The sequence below is a fragment of the Oncorhynchus masou genome, chromosome 22, assembly GCF_036934945.1.
Source record: "Oncorhynchus masou masou isolate Uvic2021 chromosome 22, UVic_Omas_1.1, whole genome shotgun sequence".
Lineage (NCBI taxonomy): Eukaryota > Metazoa > Chordata > Actinopteri > Salmoniformes > Salmonidae > Oncorhynchus > Oncorhynchus masou.
The window spans coordinates 19,664,693-19,691,956 of NC_088233.1; the positions used below are offsets into that span (position 1 = coordinate 19,664,693).

At 41.4% G+C, this 27,264-nt stretch overlaps 1 protein-coding gene across 1 annotated transcript in view; it reads right to left on the reverse strand.

Annotated features, from left to right (window-relative positions):
* Nucleotides 1-660: 660 nt before the first annotated feature.
* LOC135509156 (protein O-mannosyl-transferase TMTC2-like) overlaps nt 661-27,264 on the reverse strand; it is a 182,829-nt gene continuing 156,225 nt past the window's right edge. The window contains exon 12 of the mRNA XM_064929567.1: nt 661-3,838. Within this exon, the coding sequence (XP_064785639.1) occupies nt 3,659-3,838 (180 nt within the window). The 3' untranslated portion in view covers nt 661-3,658. The remainder of the gene's footprint in view (nt 3,839-27,264) is intronic.

Here is a 27,264-nt window from a genome sequence, read left to right on the forward strand (position 1 = left end):
ACCTGCTCCAGAGCACCCAGGACCTCAGAATGGGGTGAAGGTTTACCTTCCAACAGGACAACGACCCTGTTGCATACAGCCAAGACAATGCAGGAGTGGCTTCGGGACAAGTCTCAATGTGCTTGAGTGGCCCAGCCAGAGCCTGGACTTCAACCCGATCTAACATCTCTGGAGAGATCTGAAAATAGCTGCGCAGCGAAGCTCCCCATCCACCCCGGCAGAGCTTGAGATGATCTGCAGAGAAGAATGGGAGAAACTCCCCAAATACAGGTCTGTCAAGCTTGTAGCGTCATACCCAAGAAGACTCGAGGCTGTAATCACTGCCAAAGGTGCTTCAACAAAGTAGTGAGTAAAGGGTCTGAATACTTATATAAATGTGATATTTTCAGTTTTTTATATTTAATACATTTGCACACATTTGAAAAAACATATTTTTGTCATTATGGGGTATTGTGTGTAGATTGATGTGGGGAAAAAAACAATTGAATCAATTTTATAATAAAGCTGTAACGTAAGAAAACGTGGAAAAATTATTTCAGTATATAGAAGGACGTCATGGGAATGTTGTTTTTGAGGCTAAGTTTGACATGTTAAAGTACTGTAAATGTAAAATAAACTCTCCAAAACTGTCTCCCTAAGATACTCAGACAGACAATGAAAGCAGAACACCATTACTTTATTGTGGAAAAAAAGCAACATTGGGAAAGTTTATACTGGCGCATCGTTTAAGCAAAGGCTACAAATCTTGATAATTTATACAAATACAACAACTTTCAAAAAATAAAACTTTAATTTAGTAAACTCTCCGAGTGCTCCGTGAGTATGATTCACCAATACAACCCACCGCTTGAAATCCCTGAGCAGAGAGACAGAATGAAACACTTATTTCCATCTTCATTCATACTATAATTTGTTCATAAACAATTTATCCACAAGAGAAATTAGCACAACTTGTGATGGGGGTTGTAGGAGTGGGGTGGAAGGTGTGAAGGTAGAATAGTTTATTGTGATAACCGAGTTCAACATTTCACTATAACAGACAGATAGACATGGTGACCATAGCTATATACAACACAGTGTTGTACAGTGTTGTGCTGTATGGTCAAGACCATCACAATCATCAGCACTGTAACAACCAGTAAGACCATCCAGCTCCAGCCAGACACAGTGCCATGCTGTGACTCCAATACTGGCAGACAGACATGAGAACAGAGGTTACGTACAGAGTAGAACAGGGCAACTATCATTTTTTTGTTCAAGAAAGAACAAGGCAACTATCAGACTACTAACGTCATAAAGCACTGGATATGACCTCGGATGGATGGGGTGGCTGCAGAGACAGCAAAAGAACAGCAAACGAAATGGAACGATATGAATACTTTTGACTTTTTGGTAGCCATTGAATTTATTGTCTATGATGAACTTTTTAAAATCAAATGCAATATCTTAGCATAATCAAGATACACCTGTCAGAAAATGGGGTTAAGAATCAAATAGCTGTATAATACTTTTTTTCAGTCATGATGCAAGGCAAAGTCTTCCAGACAAACGTGTACAGGTATATCACATTTCTTGAAGGGAAATGGATCAATATTTATCCTACGAACTTCCTTCAACATACATTTAAAAAGATAACACAGTACCAGCTGGTTTATATGCCAAGATAACACAAAGAAATAACTTACAAATATTAAACCGCCCGGTGGCTGTGGGCTTCTTTACCATAAACATAAATGTCATAGCGGGATCATCTCCAAAACACTTTTTCTTCCTTCCAAATGTAAGTTGATAAATGTTGGTAAATGTTTTAATGACAAGCACCAAGTAGATGTTAATTACACATAATATATACAAAATGGACGTTTAAGACCAAAAAAGTGAGAGAACATTATGTATTGATACTATGGAAAATACTTCATATCTTACAGATACTGAACCTGCTGGGCACTGACCTCCCCTTGCAAGTCAGACTATTGTCTCCATTATAATGTATGTGGATTTTTACTGTATATATTAAACTTCATGTATACATACAAATAAAATAACATTTACGTTTTCAAAGCAATATTACATAAAAAGATTCCCTCAGACAAACTATAGCTGTGCATTGTTATGTAAAGGAGTGCATCGATTAGACAGCTATTTTGGTTAGGAGATTTCAGTCATCAGTAATAGCTTCCAACTGTCCTCTAATCATGTCTGAAGACAGGTCATCAGTATGAATCACGAAGGAAGGGGAAGTCCTCAGTTCTCTGGTAATGTCCAAACCTCCAGCTAGCATGCCAACTTATAGGGGCCAATGTTAGTACCATCGGAAGTTAGTTGGTCATTTCCTTTCATAACACATTACTGTCCTCTAAGACAAATATCCAAGGACACATGAGTAGCCTACACAGGATCCATGTGATGTCTCTCTATGAAACAACAAGATTATTGAAGGAATGTGAAATTATCTGCTACATTTACATGGAATAGTTTCACACCTTCAATTAGAAAGGTATAATAGAGTTTGCAAATAATGACAGACATTTCTTTCAGTTCAAAGTCATTTCACCTTTCCATCTGACAGATGTATTGGCATTTTATTTCACAACTACCACTGTGTTTTTTGGCAACAATTTTCTTTTACCTTTATTTAACTAGGCAAGTCAGTTAAGAACAAATTCTTATTTTCAATGACGGGTTCCCTTTTTATCACTCAATGATGCTCAACAATCTGCTACATATCGTTTGCAGGCATGGTGCTGTAGGTCTCAATGTCCAACAACATGTCAAATCAGTGAAATCTCATAGGCATTCGGAATCCATAATTAATCAACCCTGACCTCCACTAGTTGCATGCTGGGCAAAAGCCGGTTGAGTCAAGGTCGTTTTCATGTAATTTCCACCCCCAAATTCTACGCGATGACGTTGAATCAACGTGGAAAACAGATTGGATTGGAAAATAGTTAACGTAAGGCAATTGTCTTATTTTCACTCAACTTTTTACTTAAATCCAATAACATGGTGATTTTGTTGTTGTTGATTTAACATTGAATTCATGTTAGTTGACAACTCAACCAAATGTAAATCAAAACTAGATGTTGAACTGCTGTCTGTACCCAGTGGGAGTGTTACATTTGAGAACAACTGATAAAGCTGTTTACAACTGATAAAGCTGTAAACTCCAATACCATGCCACGAGTTCCACTGATGTGCACAGAAGCCAATGAACTGACTTCAGACGAAGAACATAATTAGACGGTGAGTAAAAGTAACTTCTACTCCACTGCTCCTGCTTCAGAGGGCAGCGCCTTGGGACGTTTTTTTCGCTTTCACTCACACACACTTTTAATCTTGCACTGTCCCAGGACAAACGTTGTCCTTAAATATTTTTTAAGAATCTATAACTAATTCAAAACCTAATTAACCACAAAATATGTCCCACTTCAAGTTAAGTGCTCTGTTCAAGAATCCCAGATCCTGGGAGAGCACCCTTTTTGGACAAAGTTCCAGAATGTCATCATCCAATGTAGTGCTCCTCACAACAGACAGTCACGAGGAGCGTTCTGCTGTCCTCCCCCTTCCTCACCTTCCCAGTCTCTCCTCCCTCTCTCCTCTGAGGGTGACTTCTTCCCCAGGCTTGCTGCACAGATGGCTTGCTGGCTGGAGAGCTAACTCACAGCCCCATGGTCCTGAGGCCCTGTTTCTCCATGATGTTCCACAGCTTGCGCAGGTTGGACTGGGTGATGGTGTCGTCTGGTTTCAGCTGCAGAGCTCGCAGGTAGTTGGTCTCCGCCTCCCGCAGCTTCCCGTTGAGATGGAGAATGGCCCCTAGGTTCATCAGGGCTGCTGGGTACTGGAACACAAGAACAGGACAGTTCAGTTCAGTCATTCTCAGAATCACATCTCACAGAACACTACTTAAAATAATGGTTATCTTTGGTTCTTTATAGCACCATTTCTTCTAGCAGTATAGAAAATCTTTGTTCAAATGTCACTCTGAATGGTGTCTTCAGTAATCGCAGACACTAACAGTCAGAGATGGATATGAAGGGGAGTGAGTATGTGGTTGGGAGTGGAGTAGAGTGCTGAGAGCAGTCAGGCCTATTGAAGCAGTAGCAGACGTGGCAGGAGAGTAACAGTCTCCTACAGTACAACTCAGTCAGACCCCCCCAGAGCTGTCAGCTTATTAAAACACTTTATTAACCTCCCACTAACAGCCTCTGTTTTGACTGTGGAATTAATTGCATAAATCATATATAATGTTACAACATCCCAAGGCTGACAGCCATAAAAAGATGTTTGGATATAAATAATGCAAGTTATGTCATATCTACTTATTATATGAATCTAGACTTGGTCGGATACATTATTTAATAAGAAAAGTACTTCTCGAAAGAGACGGCATGACAGTCCACTAACAAGTCCTGAGAAAATATTGATAGGACAACGATTAAAGTTGAAATAAAGTAGTAGAACAGTTTTAATCACATATAAATTGGTGGGGTTGTTTGACTAGAATGGAGGCATTTTATTGCCTGAAACCAATTTCTACCTCAATACAGAATACTCAATCCTCTTTATCATACAGGCCTACTCAACATGCTTTCAGTTGACCTATTACAATAATGTCTGATTGCCAAAACAGAGGACAAATGTAATGATACTGTAGGTTAATTCAGTCAGCCAATAGGATATAGTAGTCATTTTTCAGACCTTAAACTAAATCAGTCTCAGTTAACAGGACCAATCGCCAAAGTTACACAGCATACTGTGACAGTAGTGGTATGCTGTTGGACCAGCCATCTAGACCGCCCAGGCCATAGTGCCCTTCTCAGGGGGTGGTGTCAGGACTTCTCAATGTCCCTCTGTTTGGGGCTCCATATCTGAACCCAACTCTTTGAAGTGGGACACATGGATTAATGTCTTTTAATGCATTTTCCTGCTGATGCCATGAGGTAAAATAGCAGAGTCAGTTCAAGGGATGTGTCACATGGGATCGTAAGAGAGTGGTGTTCAGATCCCAATCTAAATCAAAACAATCCAGAGCAAAACAAGACCAAAACAATCCAGAGAGACGTGAGACCAAGGAAGTGTCTCACGTCTCATATTCATTTGGAAGATAATGAATTGTACTTGTGTACAGTTACGCAACTGTTACAGAGTAATAACACACAGCATTATATTATGGTTGATTAATTACTGTTTTGAATGTAAAGTTCAGAGCATGTCATGAGAGAGATCAAAATAATTCTAACTAAATAATGACACATACTGGGTGAGTTGCTGAACTGCACATGCATTGTTTTTTTTCTGATAGTTTTTTCTGATTTGCTATTTGTCAAATGTAATCTGACTCAATAAAAAATACCAATAACAGTTTGTAAGTCATAGAATATAATTCTGCTGTTTTGGTGACTTATAAGTAATTATCACATATAGGTATTTGTCTCATGAAACGCCATGTGTTTATGTCATCATGGTTTGACATTTTCACAAATTTCACCAAAAGTTTATAAAATACCTCTTCCCCTCAGACCATACACCACTGTGGAGTAATACTGCTGCCAATACTGTTGCATGGCAGGGGAAAAGTGTCTATGAACGGAATGGGAAATGCTGCATGGCAAAGGTTTACAAATTTCTAAATGGACCCCACTATGCACATTAGTATAAACAACAGCGTCTTGGTGATATATTAAAAGTTGACACGAAGAACTTAAATCTCTGGTCTCAATTCATGTCCTTAAAAAATATATTTTTCACCTTGCATGTTGTAATTGATGAAACAACATCAACTGTGTGGAACAAATAGAAACGGGACTAGTAATTCCAAATCATGTTGTGTGCTAGCTAATAATAGATACAGGTACTGTAACCGCCAAAATAAAGGAACACCCAACAGAAAATGTCCTAATAGGGCGTTGGGCCACCACGAGACACCATAACAGCTTCAATGCGCCTTGGTATAGATTCTACAAGTGTCTGGAATGTGTCACCATTCTTCCACGAGCAATTCCATAATTTGGTGTTTTGTTGATGCTGTCTCAGGTGCTGCTCCAAAATTTCCCAATTGGGTTGAGATCTGGTGACTGAGTCACACACACATGCACGCACACACGCACGCACGCACACACACGCGTACACACACGCACACACACACACACACACAGCCAAATATATTTTAATATTCATGACGTCGTCGCTGCTCACGTTGCTCCCTTTGTGCACTGAGTGATATGTGTGCATGTGATGTTGGTCCGTATAAACCAGATATACCCTCCATGAATCAAAGTATGTGAGTTGATGTAAATAATATTTACTGGTCTGTGGCGTGTAATGAGGAGCAACCAGGCACTGCAGTTGACATATTTATGAAACTGACTGTAAAAGAAAATGACTTTAAAAACGGTTAAATCTCCGTGGATTGATGAGAAATTGAAAAATGTTATGGTTGAGAAGGACGAGGCAAAAAGAATGGCAAGTAAGTCAGGCTGCATAACTGATTGGCAAACCTACTGCAAATTGAGAAATCATGTAACAAAACAGAACAAAAAGAAGAAGAAACTACACTATGAAACCAAGATAAATTATATAAAGAATGATAGTAAAATGCTTTGGAGCACCTTAAATTATATATTGGGAAAAAAGGCAAACTCAACTCCCTCATTCATTGAATGAGGTAACTCATTCATCACAAAACCCACTGATATTGGCAATTACTTTAATGATTTTTTTCATTGGCAAGATGAGCAAACTTAGGCATTACATGCCAGCAACAAATGCCGAACCTACACATCCAAGCATTGTAATTTTGAATTCCATAATCTCGAATTCAGAGTGTGGAAGAGGTGAAAAAATTATTATTGTCTATCAACAATGACAAGTCACCTGGGTCTGACAACTTAGATGGAAAATGACTGAGGATGATAGTGGACAATATTGCCACTCCTACTTGCCATCTCTTCAATCTAAGCCTACAGTACAGTGTGTGTCCACAGGCCTGGAAGGAAGCAAAAGTCATTCCGCTACTCAAGAGTAGTAAAGCACCTTTATTGGCTGAAATAGCCAACCAATCAGCCTGTTACCAACCCCCAAAAGTAAACTTTTGGAGAAAAAAATGGTTTCACCGGATACAATGTTATTTTACAGTAAATAAAAGCACATTTTATAGGGAAGGGCATTCAACATGCATGGCACTCAGACAAATGACCGATGATTGGCTGAGAGAAATTGATAATAAAAAGATTGTGGGGGCTGTTTTGTTAGACTTCAGTGCGGCTTTTGACATTATCAACCATAGTATGCTGCTGGAAAAAAGTACATGTTATGGCTTTACTGCTATACTGTGGATTGAGAGTTATCTTTCTAACAGAACACAGAGTGTTTCTTTAATGGTAGCCTTGCCAACATAATCCAGGCAGAATCAGGCATTCCCCAGGGCAGGATGGTGGCAAAATTGCTGTTATAACATTTATCCAGTGTATCTATGCATTTAACTAAAGTCACAATGTACTAAGGTGACTTGCTCCCTCTACTAGAACACTCCCCTTTGTCTAAGTGACTGACTCATGGACTTAAGGCCAAATTTAGCAGTAGACTGGACTAAGCTCTGAGAGACGAGCAAGACAAATGGTTTCGGTTCCTTTTAGAAACAGTGTCGAGACAATGAGCATTTAGAAATGGCATGACATTTATCAGCAAGACCTCATCATAGGCAACCGCAGCATCTCATAGTCCTTTGGCTGTACATTGGGGTCACCAACCAGTGCTTCCTCATGGCTATTGTTCTGTTTGGTTGTCACACCACCCAAAGGGGGGGGGTGGTACTTTTATAATAAAAACCTTTTGAGAGATTGTTAAGCACTCCAGAATTGCAATTCTTTAATAAAAGTTGTTGTTTGAAGAATCTACAGTCTCTCTTATTTTCTGGTTAGAATTTCCATGACAGTAGTTGTCTAGGCCCCTTACTTTTTTTCAATCTTTACTAATGACCTGCGTCACTCAACATTATACACATCAGCTACTACAGCGAGTGAAATCACTGCAACACTTAACAAAGAGCTGCAGTCAGCTTCAAAACGAGTGGCAATAAATAAGTTAGTCTTAAATATTTAAAAAAACTAAAAGAATTGTATTTGGAACAAATCATCCACTAAACCCTAAATCTCAGCTAAATATTGTAATAAATCATGTGGAAATTGAGCGAGTTGAGGAGACTAAACTGCTTGGAGTAACCCTGGACTGTAAACTGTCATGGTTAAAACATGTTGATACAACAGTAGCTAAGATAGTGAGAAGTCTGTCCATAATAAAGTGCTGCTCTACCTTCTTGTCAGGACTATCAACTAGGCAGGTCCTACAAGCCCTAGGTTGGTCGCACCAGGACTACTGTTCAGTCGTGTGGTCAGGTGCCACAAAAGGGACATAGGAAAACTGCAATTGACTCAGAACAGGGCAGCACGGCTGGCCCTTGGATGTACACAGAGAGGTAATATTAATAATATGCATGTCAATCTCTCCTGGCTCAAAGCAGAGGAGCGATTGACTTCATCACTACTTGTGTTTATGAGAGGTATTGACATGAGCTGTCTGTCTAAACTACTGGCACACAGCTCGGACACTCATGCATACCCCACAAGAGATGGCAGAAGAGGTCTCTTCACAATCCCCAAGTCCAGAACAGACTATGGGAGGCACACAGTACTACACAGAGCCATGCCTACATGGAACTCTATTCAGCATCAAATAACTGATGTAAGCAGTAAAATTAGTTTAAAAAACAGATAAAAAAACACCTTATGGAACAGCGGGGACTGTGAAGCAACACAAACAGACACAGAGACATGCATACACACGATAACATGTGCACTATACACACACGATAACATGTGCACTATACACACACATACACATGGATTTTGAACTGTAGCTTTGTGGTAGTGGTGGAGTAGGGGCCTGAGGGCACACAGTGTGTTGGGAAATCTGTTATGAATGTATTGTAACGTTTATTAAATTAATAATAAAAACAGAACACAAATACAAAAACAGATTACCTTGAAAACAACGGTCAGACATCTTGGAGGCAGTCTCCAGTTCTTATTAAACCTCTGTGTTTAAACCCCCTATCCTCCTTTGAGAGCCCTCTTTCAAAGTCACTGAGTGCACATCTTCTAACCATGGTAGCCAAAATAATGGGCAACTGGGCATTTGTTTTTATACATGGCCCTAAGCATGATGGCGCCGGAGAAGAAGGCAGACGATTTACATGACCCCAACAGATTGTGTTTTTTTGTTCGTTTATTTGTGTTTGAAACTTTTTTTAAACTTATTTTGTATATAATGTTGCCGCTACAGTCTCTTATGACTGAAAATTACTTCTGGACATCAGGACTGCGATTACTCACCGCGGACTGGCAGAATCGTTTTTTTCCTTTAACGAGTCTGATGATATACTGCTTTCTCAGGAAAAGACCCAGATCCCTGTGATTTGCATAAAGAGGAGAAGAAGAAAAAGGGGCCGGAGGGTGGGCTGCCTTCTGAGAATTCGTAGGTGATCGAATAAACCCCCACTTCCATCCATTCTGCTAGCAAACATGCAATCTTTGGACAACAAAAATAGATGACCTACGCGGAAAATTAAACAAACCCCCACTTCCTTCCATTCTGCCAGCAAACGTGCAATCTTTGGACAATAAAATAGATGATCTACGCGGAAGATTAAACTACCAACAGGACATTCATAACTGTAATATCTTATGCTTCAAGGAGTCATGGCGGAACAACGACACTATCAACAGACAGCTGGCCGGTTATACGCTGCACCAGCAGGATAGAACAGCGGCGTGTGGTAAGACAAGGGGCAGCGGACTATGTATTTTTGTAAATAACAGCTGGTGCACGATATCTAAGGAAGTCCTCAAGCTATTGCTCTCGCCTGAGGTAGAGTATCTCATGATAAACTGTAGACCACACTACCTACCTAGAGAGTTTTCATCTGTATTTTTTTATAGCTGTTTACATACCACCACACTTAAGCACTAAGACAGCATTGAATGAGCTGTATTCTGCCATAAGCAAACAAGAAAAGCTCACCCAGGGGAGGCACTCCTAGTGGCCGGGCACTTTAATGCAGGGAAAATTTAAATCCATTTTTACCAAATTTCTATCAGCATGTTAAATGAGCAACCTGGACCACCTTTACTCCACACACAGAGATGCATACAAAGCTTTCCCTTGCCCTAATTTTGGTAAATCTGACCATAATTCTATCCTCCTGATTCCGGCTTACAAGCAAAAATTAAAGCAGGAAGCACCAGTAGCTAGATCAGTGGTCAGGTGAAGTGGTCAGATGAAGCAGATGCTAAGCTACAGGACTGTTTTGCGAGCACAGACTGGAATATGTTCCGGGATTCCTTCGATGGCATTGAGGAGTACACCACTTCAGTCATTGGCTTCATCCATAAGTGCATCGCTGACGTTGTCCCCACAGTGACCGTACATACATACCCCAACCAGAGCCATGGATTACAGGCAACAACAGCACTGAGCTAAAGGCTAGAGCTGCCACTTTGAAGGAGTGGGACACTGACCCGGAAGCTTATAAAAAATCCTGCTATGCCCTCCGGCGCACCATCAAACAGGCAAAGCGCCAATACAGGACTAAGATCGAATCTTTCAACACCGTCTCTGACGCTCTTCCGATCTGGCAGGTCTTGCAAACCATTACAAACTACAAAATAAAGCACAGCCGAGAGCTGCCCAGTGACACGAGCCTACCAGACGAGCTAAACTACTTCTATGCTCGCTTCGAGGCAAATAACACCGAAACATGTATGAGAGCACCAGCTGTTCTGGAAGACTGTGTGCTCAGGTGATGTGAGTAAGACCTTTAAACAGGTCAAGATTCAGAAGTCCGCAGGGCCAGACGGATTACCAGGAAGTGTACTGCGAGCATGCGCTGAACAACTGGAAAGTATCTTCATTGACATTTCCAACCTCTCCCTGTCCGAGTCTGTAATACCAACGTTTTAAGCAGATCACCATAGTGCCTGTGCCCAAGAACACTAAGGTAACCTGCCTAAACGACTACCGACAAGTAGCACTCACGTCTGTAGCCATGTTGTGCTTCGAAAGGCTGGTCATGGCTCACATCAACACCATTATCCCAGAAACCCTAGACCCGCTCCAATTTGCATATCGCCCCAAAAGATCCACAGATGATCCATCTCTATTGCACTCCACAATGCCCTATCCCACCTGGAAAAAAGGAACACCTATGTGAGAATGCAATTCATTGACTACAGCTCAGCGTTCAACACCATAGTGCCCTCAAAGCTAATCAATAAGCTAAGGACCCTGGGACTAAACACCTCCCTCTGCAACTGACAGGCCGCACCCAGGTGGTAAGGGTAGGTAACAACACATCTGCCATGCTGATCCTCAACACAGGGGCCCCTCAGGGGTGTGTGCTCAGTCCCCTCCTGTACTCACTGTTAACTAATGGCTCCATGACCAGGCACGACTCCGACACTATCATTAAGTTTGCCGATGACACAACAGTGGTAGGCCTGATCACCGACAACGACGAGACAGCCTATAGGGAGGAGGTCAGAGACCTGGCTGTGTGGTGCCAGGACAACAACCTCTCACTCAACATGATCAAGACAAAGGAGATGATTGTGGGCTTCAGGAAAAAGTGGACCGAGCATGCCCCCATTTTCATCGACTGGGCTGCTGTGGAGCAGGTTGAGAGCTTCAAATTCCTTGGTGTCCACATCACCAACAAACTAACATGGACCAAGCACCCCAAGACAGTCGTGAAGAGGGCACTACAAAACCTATTTCCTATCAGGGGACTGAAAAGATTTGGTATGGGTCCTCAGATACTCAAAAGGTTCTAAGCTGCACCATCGAGAGCATCCTGACTGGTTTCATCACTGCCTGGTATGGCAACTGCTCAGCCTCCATCCGCAAGGCACTACAGAGGGTAGTGCGAACGGCCCAGTACATCACTGGGGCCAAGCTTCCTGCCATCCAGGACCTCTATACAAGGTGGTGTCAGAGGAAGGCCCTAAAAATTGTCAAAGACTCCAGCCACCCTAGTCATAGACTGTTCTCTCTGCTACCGCACGGCAAGCGCCAAGTCTAGGTCCAAGAGTCTTCTAAACAGCTTCTACCCCCAATCTATAAGACTCCTGAACACCTAAATAAATGGCCACCCAGACTATTTGCAATGCACCCCAATACATCACATTTACACCGCTGCTACCCTCTGCTGTTATCACCTATGCACTTTAATAACTCTACCTACAGTGGTTCCTCCTTTAAAAGTTGTGTCATACTGCAACACACCTTGCGGGCTGCTGCAGCATTCTATGGCACATTATTTAATTGTCAGCCATTTTTACGTTAATGAAAGTTAGTGCTAGTTTGACCACCAGAGGGCAACTTTGAGAAGCATTTGATAGTCTCCCATATTATGGTGTTTCTATTCTGAGAAAAACGAAAAACAAAACTCAGGATGGAAAATATTGCGCTGTACAACGCGACGGTCGGGAGAAGGCTACAGCATAAGAGGATTGGTGTAACGCCTGGACCAAAGCGCAGCGGACCAAAGCGCAGCGTGGACCAAAGCACAGCGTGAAAAGTGTTCATGATATTTTTATTATCAAAAAACAATCGAACAAAGTAACAAAATGAAAGCGAACAGTTCTGTCAGGTAACAGAGACTAAACAGAAAATAACTACCAACAAACACAGGTGGGGAAAAGGCTATCTAAGTATGATTCCCAGTCAGAGACAACGATAGACAGCTGCCTCTGATTGGGAACCTTACTTGGCCAAAACAAAGAAATAGACAACATAGAATGCCCACCACAAATCACACCCTGATCTAACCAAATAGAGAAATAAAACGGCTCTCTAAGGTCAGGGCGTGACAATTGGAGGATTCTAAATTAATATCTAAGGGGTATAATATTAACACACCCAAATTATAGTTAACCAATACTCATTTCGCCTATGGTCGGCCTACAGTATATATACAAATATTATTTTCAATGACGTGACAATAATTACATTTAGAGGATTGGGGTGACTCTAAATTAATATCTAAGGGGTATTTTCCGTTAGGATCTGTGAGAATATCCAAGGGGCTTCTATATAATTCTAAATTAATTAATAATAATAATAATAATAATGACTTTGTTTAAAAAATGACGATATTTTGGAGATTTCGTTTCCCATTAACCTAGAGTGAGCGAGAAAAAGGCCTGGGGTAAGACATTCTCACTAATTTGTAAATAAAGCCAGTTTGTTATTTAGAATGATTTATTTCTGGAGAAATCTAATTGTATTATTTAGCAGACATCACTTGCTTATATTCCATCAACAAATATATTTTAAGAATATCATGGAATATAACTGAACATTTTAATTTCTCCATCCTTGTCTCAGAGCAGCGCGAAACGGTTCTGAAATAGACGTCCACAGTGGGAAGGCAATATATAACGATATTTTGGAGATTATTAAAAAAAAACGACAGTGAGCGAAATATAGCCCTGCTAATAGCCATAATGACCATGTGTGTTTGAAAGAGTATTTTCCAGTAAGCAACTATTTGTTTGCCTTCATTAGACAACTTTGTTCCAATATTTCTGTAAATCAGTATTATTTATTCCCATAGTAATTTGTTATGGATCCATAACTAAATCAACATCTGCATTTTGAAAGAGCATTTTTATCATTATTTTATAAACGAAAGCATAAAGATAGTGATGAAGAAATACAGTACAGTACAGCATAAGCTTTACATTTGGATAATAAAGCATTTAAACATTTTGAAGATATAAGCTACCTGCATTTGTTTATTAGGCTACTGTGCAGTCTGACAAGTAAACATAGCCAACAATACATACTGCAGTAAACATAGGAAAGTGCTGAATTCCTTACATAAGGGTGAGCAGGCCATGTCCAGACTTTCTTGGTGACCTGAAGTACCTTCAATAATGGCTGTACTAGAGAATGCGTGCACACGGGAGACCTGTGGTTCAATTCCCCGACCAGGAGGAAGGAGTAAGCTGTCCTTGTAAATAATAATTTGTTCTTAACTGACTTGCCTAGTTAAATAAAGGTTACACTAAGAGCATAACATTTCTACACCCTCATTTTCTAATTCTAGTCTAACCAATACCCAAACGGAGATTCAGTGAAAATAAAATCTCATTGATTTATCAAGATCAGTCCCCATGCTTGTCTCAGAGCAGCACGAAATGGTGCTAAAATAGTTGTAGGCTATTGCTTATAACTTCAATATGCTCTTTAAATAAATAACAGCTACACCACTTTTAACAGCACATTACACAACACTTGTGAGACTCATATCGTCTACGGCCTACAGTATATCGAAAAATATGACATGACTCATAGAGCATTGGAAGATATTTCTGTAATTCAGTGATATGATGGCGTAGCAGTCAGACGTCTTCGTTCTTCGTCCTGTCGTCCTTCGTCCTGTAGTGTCCCTTGTATATATCGTTTTTTTGAAACAAATTTTTAACATATTTTTCTTCGCATATCTTTTAAAATATTTTGCTAAACTTCAACATCTAAATACCGCAACTGCTAAAATGCAGAACTAAGAACAGATATAGCCCTTGGTTCACTCCAGACCTGACTGCAATAGCATCGAATAGCCCCCGCAATATGCAACTGTTCAGGGAAGTCAGGAACCAATACACGCAGTCAGTCAGGAATGCAAAGGCCAGCTTCTTCAAGCAGAAATTTGCATCCTGTAGCTCTAACTCTAAAAAGTTCTGGGCCACTGTAAAGTCCATGGAGAACAAGAGCACCTCCTCCCAGCTGCCCACTGCACTGAGGCTAGGTATTGTAACACGGTCCCCACCGATAAATCCATGATTATCGAACTTCAACAAGCATTTCTCAACGGCTGGCCATGCCTTCCTCCTGGCTACTCCAACCTTGGCCAACAGCCCCCCCAGCAGCTACTCGCCCAAGCCTCCCCGGCTTCTCCTTTACCCAAATCCAGATAGCAGATGTTCTGAAAGAGCTGCAAAACCTAGACCCGTACAAATCAGCTGGGCTTGACAATCTTGACAACCCACCGTACCTTCTCCGCTGTGCAATCTGGTTTCCGAGCCGGTCACGGGTGCACCTCAGCTCAAGGAACTAAACGATATCATAACCGCCATCGATAAAAGACAGTACTGTGCACCCTTCTTCATCGACCTGGACAAGGCTTTCGACTCAGTCAATCACCATATTCTTATCGGCAGACTCAGTAGCCTCGGTTTTTCTAATGACTGCCTTGCCTGGTTCACCAACCCCTTCAAGACATAGTTCAGTGTGTCAAATCGAGGCATGTTGTCCGGTCCTCTGGCAGTCTCTATGGGGGTGCCACAGGGTTCAATTCTCAGGCCGACTCTTTTCTCTGTATATATCAATGATGTTGCTCTTGCTGCGGGAGTTTCCCTGATCTACCTCTATGCAGACGACACCATTCTGTATACATCTGGCCCTTCCTTGGACACTGTACTATCTAACCTCCAAACGAGCTTCAATGCCATACAACACTACTTCCGTGGCCTCCAACTGCTCGTAAACGCTAATAAAACCAAATGCATGCTTTTCAACCGTTCGCTGCCTGCACCCGCATGCCCGACGAGCATCACCACCCGGGATGGTTCCAACCTAGAATATGTGGACATCTATAAGTACCTAGGTGTCTGGCTAGACTCTAAACTCTCCTTCCAGACTCATATCAAACATCTCCAATCTAAAATCAAATCTAGAGTCGGCTTTCTATTCCGCAACAAAGCCTCCTTCACTCATGCCGCCAAACTTACCCTAGTAAAACTGACTATCCTACCGATCCTCGACTTCGGCGATGTCATCTACAAAATAGCTTCCAATAATCTACTCAGCAAACTGAACGCACTTTATCACAGTGCCCTCCGTTTTGTTACTAAAGCACCTTATACCACCCACCACTGCGACCTGTATGCTCTCGCCGGCTGGCCCTCGCTACATATTTGTCGCCAGACCCACTGGCTCAAGTTCATCTACAAGTCCATGCTAGGTAAAGCTCCGCCTTATCTCAGTTCACTGGTCACGATGGCAACACCCACCCGTAGCACGTGCTCCAGCAGGTGTATCTCACTGATCATCCCTAAAGCCAACACCTCATTTGGCCGCCTTTCCTTCCAGTTCTCTGCTGCCTGTGACTGGAACGAATTGCAAAAATCGCTGAAGTTGGAGACTTTTATCTCCCTCACCAACTTCAAACATCTGCTATCTGAGCAGCTAACCGATCGCTGCAGCTGTACACAGTCCATCTGTAAATAGCCCACCGAATTTACCTACCTCTTCCCCATACTGTTTATACAGTGCCTTGCGAAAGTATTTGGCCCCCTTCACTTTGCGACCTTTTGCCACATTTCAGGCTTCAAACATAAAGATATAAAACTGTATTTTTTGTGAAGAATCAACAACAAGTGGGACACAATCATGAAGTGGAACGACATTTATTGGATATTTCAAACTTTTTTAACAAATCAAAAACTGAAAAATTGGGCATGCAAAATTATTCAGCCCCTTTACTTTCAGTGCAGCAAACTCTCTCCAGAAGTTCAGTGAGGATCTCTGAATGATCCAATGTTGACCTAAATGACTAATGATGATAAATACAATCCACCTGTGTGTATTCAAGTCTCCGTATAAATGCACCTGCACTGTGATAGTCTCAGAGGTCCGTTAAAAGCGCAGAGAGCATCATGAAGAACAAGGAACACACCAGGCAGGTCCGAGATACTGTTGTGAAGAAGTTTAAAGCCGGATTTGGATACCAAAAGATTTCCCAAGCTTTAAACATCCCAAGGAGCACTGTGCAAGCGATAATATTGAAATGGAAGGAGTATCAGACCACTGCAAATCTACCAAGACCTGGCCGTCCCTCTAAACTTTCAGCTCATACAAGGAGAAGACTGATCAGAGATGCAGCCAAGAGGCCCATGATCACTCTGGATGAACTGCAGAGATCTACAGCTGAGGTGGGAGACTCTGTCCATAGGACAACAATCAGTCGTATATTGCACAAATCTGGCCTTTATGGAAGAGTGGAAAGAAGAAAGCCATTTCTTAAAGATATCCATAAAAAGTGTCATTTAAAGTTTGCCACAAGCCACCTGGGAGACACACCAAACATGTGGAAGAAGGTGCTCTGGTCAGATGAAACCAAAATTGAACTTTTTGGCAACAATACAAAACGTTATGTTTGGTGTAAAAGCGACACAGCTCATCACGCTGAACACACCATCCCCACTGTCAAACATGGTGGTGGCAGCATCATGGTTTGGGCCTGCTTTTCTTCAGCAGGGACAGGGAAGATGGTTAAAATTGATGGAAAGATGGATGGAGCCAAATACAGGACCATTCTGGAAGAAAACCTGATGGAGTCTGCAAAAGACCTGAGACTGGGACGGAGATTTGTCTTCCAACAAGACAATGATCCAAAACATAAAGCAAAATCTACAATGGAATGGTTCAAAAATAAACATATCCAGGTGTTAGAATGGCCAAGTCAAAGTCCAGACCTGAATCCAATCGAGAATCTGTGGAAAGAACTGAAAACTGCTGTTCACAAATGCTCTCCATCCAACCTCACTGAGCTCGAGCTGTTTTGCAAGGAGGAATGGGAAAGAATTTCAGTCTCTCGATGTGCAAAACTGATAGAGACATACCCCAAGCGACTTACAGCTGTAATCGCAGCAAAAGGTGGCGCTATAAAGTATTAACTTAAGGGGGCTGAATAATTTTGCACGCCCAATTTTTCAGTTTTTGATTTGTTAAAAAGTTTGAAATATCCAATAAATGTCGTTCCACTTCATGATTGTGTCCCACTTGTTGTTGATTCTTCACAAAAAAATACAGTTTTATATCTTTATGTTTGAAGCCTGAAATGTGGCAAAAGGTCGCAAAGTTCAAGGGGGCCGAATACTTTCGCAAGGCACTGCATTTATTTACTTTTATGCTCTTTTGCACACCAGTATCTCTACCTGCACATGACCATCTGATCATTTATCACCAGTGTTAATCTGCAAAATTGTAATTATCCGCCTACCTCCTCATGCCTTTTGCACACAATGTATATAGACTCTTTTTTTCTTTCTACTGTGTTATTGAGTTGTTTATTGTTTACTCCATGTGTAACTCTGTGTTGTTGTCTGTTCATACTGCTATGCTTGATCTTGGCCAGGTCGCTGTTGTAAATGAGAACTTGTTCTCAACTAGCCTACCTGGTTAAATAAAGGTGAAATAAATAAAAATATTTATTCCCATAGTTATTCGTTATGGATCCATAACTAAATAAATATCAGCATTTTGAAAGAGTATTGTTATCATTATTTTTAAAGATGCCATTATTAGTTACATTGTTTTAGTTTGAACGTGCAGACTGGCACTAAGAACAGAACATCGGGAACGTTTCCCTAGTCAGCGCCATTATTAGTTCAATGCTCCTTAAATATTTTGGAGAGTTTCAAATAACGTAAAATAATGGAGAAAAAGGCCATTCTTGAACATGGGGTGAGATATTGCTGCTAATTTGTAAATAAAGCCAGTTTGTTATTTAGAATTATTTATTGATGTTTTTCAAGGGGGAAAACCAAAAAACCTACAGTCATCTCATGGGTTTCCCTGTGAAGGCCAGCACAGGTATTGAACCAGCATCTGTAGCAACACAGCTTGCACAGCTATGCAGTGCCTTAGACCGTAGCGCCACTCAGGCACTGTACAACATGATGGTCGGGATTGGCATACAGTACTACAGTAAAATAATCCTAACAAAATCAAATAATAAAAACCTTAGTGTTATAACAGTTTTAGTAAGCAATACTGAAGTCGTGCACAATTATCAGTTTCTATTTAGGTTTATGTCGCCCATTCTTTGTCAGTTAGAGACACAGTAGGACCCAAAAGCATAATCAGTGCTCTAACTCCAAGATGGCAGCATGTGAAGTCGTTTGTCTGTCACTAGTACATTTTAACCTGCTAATGACCTATTTATTTATGGTTGCGTAACTTCGTTGTTGTGTAGCGCAAACTATTTTATTTTTGCTGGTGTGAAGATCACGGGTCCTCCTCAACTCTGCACTTCATTACTTGAAGTTTACAAAAGTAACCCTATCTCTGGCCTTAGTTCCTCCTTCGTCTGCAGAGTGTCTTGTCCAAGCTGCTCCTTTTTGCTCTTAGCCTAGCTGTCAGTGGCAGCTCAACAATCTCAATGTTCTCTCTATAGACCTGAACACCCAATCTACTCACACGCGCAAACACTCACATTCAGACTCATACATACACAGAGTCTCTCTCTCTCCCCTTACCTTCGTTGGCCTCTAATAAACAAATATAAAAAATAGTCAGAGAAAATGACAGTTTTCATGGTATTGCTTTGTGCACTGACTTTACTGAACTCTGGAGAAAACGAACATTGTCGCTTGGGTGAGTACATTCGACAATGTGCTCTCCCGTCCATTGGACATTTTGTCTGCAGGAACTCGCTCTTTTTCACGCGGTCCACTCGTCCAAGTACCGATGTATTTGTGGCATGATGTGAACAGTATGAATTTGTGTCACTACCAAAGTCTAATGGTTTTAAATGACTGTTTTGTATTGTCTGGAAACACACTTGTAGAATTCGGTTGCAGTAGTGTCTTAAAAAAGAGAAACCGTGCAAGGTTATTAAACAGAGGTGCCTAGTTATTCTTATTTTTCTGGGGGTGTGGCTATATCTGTAAAAATCTAAATTCCATGTAATTGTGGCAAAGTCTGAAACTATTTGTAAACAGTCGGAATTTCTTGCTTTGAATATTGAGGTTTCAAAGGGCCTCTCTATAACTGTGATTGGCTGTTACAGACCCCCCTCTGCTCTCTATAACTGTGATTGGCTGTTATAGACCCCCCCCTGCTCTCGGTGATGCATTTTCTTCTTAGACGTACCTTATGTCTAAACTTTTTTACAGTGAAATGATATTGATTGGTGATCTCAACTGGTGTTGGTTAAAGTCGGTGTCTGATGATTTAAAAATGTTTTGTAATTCTATGAATATTACCCAGTTGATTAATTTACCCACTTGCCCAAATCTTAAATGCCCAGATAAATCTACCCTGATTGATTTGATATTGACAAATGTTCCACATAAACATTCTGCGGTTGGTGTTTTTTGTAATGATTTAAGTGACCATTGTGCTGTTGTTGCTATTAGAAATACTAAGATTCCTAAGACAAACCCACGTTTTATTCGTAAGAGAAATTTGAAGTGTTTTAATGAGCAGGCTTTCTTTCATGATTTGTTTTATTTTGACTGGAGCAAGATTGAGCTTATCCCTGACGTGGAAACTGCCTGGAAATTCTTTCATGATGGTTTTTCCCAAATTGTAAACAAACAAACATGCCCCATTCCACAGGTTCACAGGTTAAAGGGCGGGGCCATGGTTTTCTTCTGAGCTGTCTTGCATTATTCACGACCGTAATCTAGCCTGGGCTAAAGCAAGGAAATCATGTTGTGATGATGATCGGCTTATTTTTAGGCAGTTACGAAACAAGTGTTCTTTTCTTCTCAGGAAGGCCAAGTCTGAATATTTTATGTCTGTTACCACTGATAACCTGAATGACCCTAGAAAGTTTTGGAAGGCTATTAAGTCTATGTCTGGTAACAGTAATGTTAATGAATTACCGTCATGTGTTTTGAAGGACTCTGTTGCTATATATGACAAAACTGAAATGCTGAATTGTTTCAATGAGCACTTTGTATCATCTGGTAGGCTGTTTGTTTCAGTGTCCTCTGTCTCTGTACAACCCTGTGTGGATGAACCAGTGAGAGCTGGTCAAACTTTTAGCTTTTTGCCATTCTCAGTGCAGGTGGTACATAAAGCCGTGAAACCCTTAGATCAGAGAAAGCCTGCAGGTCCTGATCTTTTGTATCCCTGCTTTTTAAATCTGCCAGCTGATTTCATAGCTGAACCACTTACCTCTCTGTTCAATCTAACCATGGAATGTAATGAAATTCCAAAGATCTGGAAATCAGCATTTGTCCTACCACTTTTAAAAGGGGGAGATCCAACTCTTTAAAAAAATTATAGGCCAATCTCAAAGCTGTCACCCCTGGTGAAAATACTTGAAACCTTTGTAAGTGAACAGCTAAAATAGTTTTTATTTACTAACTCTATTTTATCAATGTACCAATCGGGCTTCAGGAAGAAGCATAGCACAATTACAGCAGCCATGAAGGTTTTAAATTATATCACTGAAGCCATTGACAAAAACAGCACTGTGTCTCAGTTTTTATTGATCTCTCTAAGGCTTTTGATACAGTTGATCATACTATACTAAGGCAGAGATTGTCGAGTGTAGGTCGTTCGAAGCATGCAGTTGCATGTTTTGCTAACTATCTGTCTGATAGAACTCAGTGCACTCAATTTGATGGGCTTATGTCTGTTAAATTGTCTGTCTTAAACTGCAAAACCCTTACGCACCACTGCACTTTGTATACCAGGGTTGGCTGGCCTTTTCTCGTCACTCGTAGGCTCAGTCACTGGTATACTTTTATTTACAAAGCCATTTTGGGTTTACTACCTTTTTATTTGTGCATTTTTATTGTTCAGAAATGTAGTGGGTCGTCTCTTCGTTCGCTGGACTTCCTGCTAACTGTTCCAAATGTCCAAACTAAATTTGGTAAAAGGGCTTTTATGTCCTCTGCGCCATCGTCTTGGAACACCTTACAAAATACTTTTAAACTGGAAGAACTTGTCCTGATTGGTGTTTTTAAATCACTGATGAAGGATTTTGAAGCTGATTCCCTGACCCGTCAATGTTTTTATTTGCTGTTTTATACTCTTGTGAATTCAATGGTTTTTACTAGATTACTTGAAGCTTTTCCTGTTGTCTGTCTGTATTTCTTTTGTAATGACTTAGTGTTGCCTATCTTGGCCAGGGCGCTCTTGAAAAAGAGATTTTAATCTCAATGAGCCCTTCCTGGTTAAATAAAAAAATAAAAAACTCCCACTTGCGCTGGCCAGCAGCAATAAGAGGTGACACAGGGTACCGTACTAAACCACAAATGACCTCTAAGTCACGTGGCGTAAGCTTGCGACTATTTATGGAGGAACCACTGTACATATACATATTACCTCAACTAACCGGTGCCCCTGCACATTGAGACTGCACCGGTACCCCCCTGTATATAGTCTCGCTATTGTTATTTTACTGCTGAGCTATAATTACTTGTTACTTTTATTTCTTACTCTTATCCATATTTTTTTAACTGCTTTGTTGGTTAGGAGGTTGTAAGTAAGCATTTCACTGTAAGGTCTACACCTGTTGTATTTCCATTTGATTTGATGGGATAATTAATGCTTAATTAACCCAGGAACCACACCTGTGTGGAAGCACCTGCTTTAAATACTTAGTATCCCTCATTTACTCAAGTGTTTTATTTATTTTGGCAGTTACCTGTATGTCTGACCCCTTAACCCTTGGCCCTAGAAGCGTTACTCTGAAGGTATGCAACCTAAAATACTTCTTATGTCATGGTGACAGTGAACTACAATTCAGGCATTTTTGGTCATCTAGTCATGAATGAGGTCCTGGAATTGTGGACATAAAACCACAGACACTCTCCCATTGTCTGGCCATTTGTCTTGCTTTCTTAACAGTAATCTGAGCTGTGTTACCTGCAGGAGAAGTCATGTTCAGCTGTGCTTTGCTCTGCTCTGGGCTGTTCTGCTCTGGTCTCAGACACTCATCATCTCTGTTTTTCCAGTGTCAAGGTTAGATGAGTGATGCTCCATGCATGAACATTTCGATGGGAACAATATGTCCAATATCTCCTCTTCTCTCATAGGGGGAATTAAATTGATAAATAAATCAAACTTGCCTGTGGAATAATCTCATTGTCCCTTAGAGAGCCCCGCGTATCCCTTAACAGATGTAAGAAAACACATTGGCTACAGTGGCCGGGGCCAAAGTAAAGGCTGGCCTGACCAGGAATTCCCACTAACGCTTTCTCCAATGTGTTAAAGCGTTTAATTGCCAGAAAAAATAATAATTTGTGATTTCATCTTAGAAGTGCTTCGGTAACCACAGACTGCGGGACTGGTACTTTTGTAGCTAAAGCAATATCCTCTAGCAGAAGAAGTAAAAACATTTCTATACGTTTAAATCACATGAGAAGCCAGATTTCATGGTTAAATGGTCATGGTACTTTTTTTACTGGATTAAGTAATAAATTACCCTGTATTTGACCCTGCAATTGATGGTCAAAGCACGGGATAAGATTTTAGGAACCAATTTGCAGGACAGAGCGTTTTAACTAGAACACAGAAAATAATAACCATAACTGACCACAACGAAATGTAACTAATTTAAAAAGAAAGCACATAGATGGTCTCCTGAGTGGCGCAGCGGCCTACGGCACTGCATCTAGGTGCAAGAGACGTCTCTACAGTCCCTGGTTTGAATCCAGGTTGTATCACATCTGGCTGTGATTGGGAGTCCCATAAGGCGGCGAACATTTGGCCCAGCGTCGTCTGGGTTTGGCCAGGGTAGGCCGTCATTGTAAATAAGACTTTGTACTTAACTGACTTGCCTAGTTTTTATTTTTAAATATATGTGATATGAAAGGGCCACACGTTGGTAGTGGTGAAATACCGGCTACATGTATGTTATTGTTCTTCTGTGGTGTTGTAGTGGTCTGATTGTGTGTGAGGTGGAATTAGCCCCAATTAGCCATTTTCCCCCTCCGGTGTCATGTGGCTCGTTAGTGTTACAAGGTCTCAGGTGTGAATGGGGAGCAGGTGTGTAAAATTTGGTGTCATCGCTCTCACATTCCCTCATACTGACTGGTCACTGGAAGTTCAACATGGCACCTCATGGCAAAGAACTCTCTGAGGATCTGAAAAAAAGAATTGTTGCTCTACATAAAGATGGCCTGGGCTATAAGAAGATTGCCAAGACCCTGAAACTGAGCTGCAGCACGGTGGCCAAGACCATACAGCGGATTAACTGGACAGGTTCCACTCAGAACAGGCCTCGACATGGTCGACCAAAGAAGTTGAGTGCACATGCTCCGCGTCATATTCAGAGGTTGTCTTTGGGAAATAGACGTATGAGTGCTGCCAGCATTGCTGCAGAGGTTGAAGGGGTGGGGGGTCAGCCTGTCAGTGCTCAGACCATACGCCGTACACTGCATCAAATTGGTCTGCATAGCTGTCGTCCCAGAAGGAAGCCTCTTCTAAAGATGATGCACAAGAAAGCCCGCAAACAGTTTGCTGAAGACAAGCAGACTAAGGCCATGCATTACTGGAACCATGTCCTGTGGTCTGATGAGACTAAGATAAACTTATTTGGTTCAGATGGTATCAAGCGTGTGTGGCGGCAACCAGGTGAGGAGTACAAAGACAAGTGTCTTGCCTACAGTCAAGCATGGTGGTGGGAGTGTCATGGTCTGGGGCTGCATGAGTGCTGCCGGCACTGGGGAGCTACAGTTCATTGAGGGAACCATGAATGCCAACATGTACTGTGACATACTGAAGCAGAGCATGATCCCCCTCCCTTCAGAGACTGGGCCGCAGGGCAGTATTCCAACACGATAACGACCCCAAATACACATCCAAGACGACCACTGCCTCGCTAAAGAAGCTGAGCTTAAAGGTGATGGACTGGTCAAGCATGTCTCCAGACCTAAACCCTATTGAGCATCTGTGGGACATCCTCAAACGGAAGGTAGAGGAGTGCAAGGTCTCTACCATCCACCAGCTCCATGATGTCGTCATGGAGGAGTGGAAGAGGACTCCAGTGGCAACCTGTGAAGCTCTGGTGAACTCCATGCCCAAGAGGGTTAAGGCAGTGCTGGAAAATGATGGTGGCCACACAAAATATTGACACTTTTGGCCCAATTTGGACATTTTCACTTAGGGGTGTACTCACTTTTGTTGCCAGCAGTTTAGACATTAATTGCTGTGTGTTGAGTTATTTTGATGGGACAGCAAATTTACAAAGTTATACAAGCTGTCACTCACTACTTTACATTGTAGCAAAGTGTCCTTTCTTCAGTGTTGTCACATGAAAAGATATACTCAAATATTTACAAAAATGTGAGGGGTGTACTCACTTTTGTGATATACTGTATGCTGCTCTTTCAGAAAAGCATGCATCACAACTTTGTCCATTTGCACAATTTCTCTCATTCACTTTCTCTTGTAAATGTCTACACTCACTGAAAATTACATTCGGTAGCTACTAGCTATGCTTGTATAACTTTATGAGCTGGATTTGCCTGTCTTTGCAATGAGTTTTGTTATTTTTCGCTCATTAGCATTTAGCTAACAGTGTCTATGTGATTTCTCTATTAGTTTGTGCAAATTTGGTTAGCATTGATTAGAGGCCTGATGGGCATGATAATAGAGGCCTGATGGGCTTTTCTTGTGTTTTTAGCGACCCCTTGTGTGATATGCTGGTAATACTGTGAATCCTGGGATGAGTGATGGCCAGTATGACGATATGAAAATCTGTATAATGCCCAAGCCTAGTTGGTTGTCTGATTTGCAATTCTGTACTTTACCATAATATTTGGGTGTGTGGTGCATGTGTGTGTGACAGAGAGAGAGAATGAAAGAGTGAGAGCAAGAACGAGAGAGCACGAGAGGGAGAGAGAAGGGGGGTGCGACAGTGTGTAAACATGTTTTAGGGATTGATTTAATCAAACTGTCTTGAGGAAGACTAATTGAAACCAGCTGTCTGGGAAGAAAGAATCAGGGGAAGTAAAAGCTGAGTCCCCTGGAGGAGAACACCTCTGGCTCCTTGGACTGAACACAATGAAATACCATCACAGGCTAGGCCTTTATATCCTCAGCCTCAGACACTTACACATGAGAGATAATGGTGTGAAAGGACTCCTGGGTAGGGATTCTACTGCTCTTCGTTCTCTTCGTTCTCTTCCTGCTTTTCCTTTTAGTCCTTCTCCAGTCGAGCTTCAAAAGATCCCCGCCCCAGCGACCCTCCACACCCTCCAAACCTTTCCTCTGGCATGTAGTTGTAATGGAAGCGTCACCAGATGTGGAGTATATTAGCTGGACCTCAGAAGAAACATCTGCTTAAAACCATGGGAGTATGATGAGGAGGGAGCAACGACTGGCCATAAACCTACTTTATGCCACTGTAAATAGAAAGCATAGGGACCATATCTAATTGGACTGGCAAACGTAAAGACTACAGATGCTGTAATTTTATGGTGACCAAAGCAGGCCTCTGATAGGCTGGTCTCTGGACAGAAGGAGAAGGGGAGGGTTGAGGCACCAAAGCCATTGAGTTAAGCCAATCGTCCAGTCCTAAGTAAAGTGATCGGACAAGTGGACTTAATATAATATGAAAATGCCAGTGCTTGAAAGTCAAGCAATCAAGCTATACAGGAGTTGAAGCATAGCATGCAATCGCAAATGAAGATAGACAGGAACATTTTTTGAGAGAACAAAGGGTAATACTGGGGAAGATGGATGAACATCCTCAATCATTACCTCGCCTCCACTGTAAGCAAGCGAAATGACAAGGGAGGCATCCCAACAATGTGACCGCATTGGGCTGAAACAGCCTCTGTTTTTGGACTTGGATACATCGAATGCATGTTTACATATTTGTGGATGCCAAGAGACGAAAATGTAAATATTATAATGATGATATGTTCCTGAAATAGACAAGTACATAGGAAAGCCAATCATCTTGCTGCTCCGAGGGCAAAAATATAGCCAGAGCCACGTATATATATATTATCGATAAAATGTAACAATACAGGTGCAGAGCGTTCAATTTGGCTGCTGGGGGGCAAGGAAACCCCCAGCTCAACTAAAATCATTGACAACTACATACCGTTTTCAAGGGATTGTTAAATAAATGTTATGACTACTTGGTTTTAATATCATAATATCTTGAAGAGCATTCCACATTTAGCTCTATCATCAGAGTTATACAGCAAGTAACTGCATGCTTTTTATGATCACTAAACATCAACTGATCATGTATTAGATACGTGACGGTAGCCTATCCATGTAGCTAAGCAACATGTGTCATTTAGCTTGCTTCATTAGAGATGAGGCTTTTGGACAGAGCTTGACATCGGCAAGTCCTCGTCCTGGTAAAGTTGTCAGTCGGACTAATGTCATTACCACTAGATGGCAAGCAAATCAAACAATATTTTAGCCATATAACCATCTAGT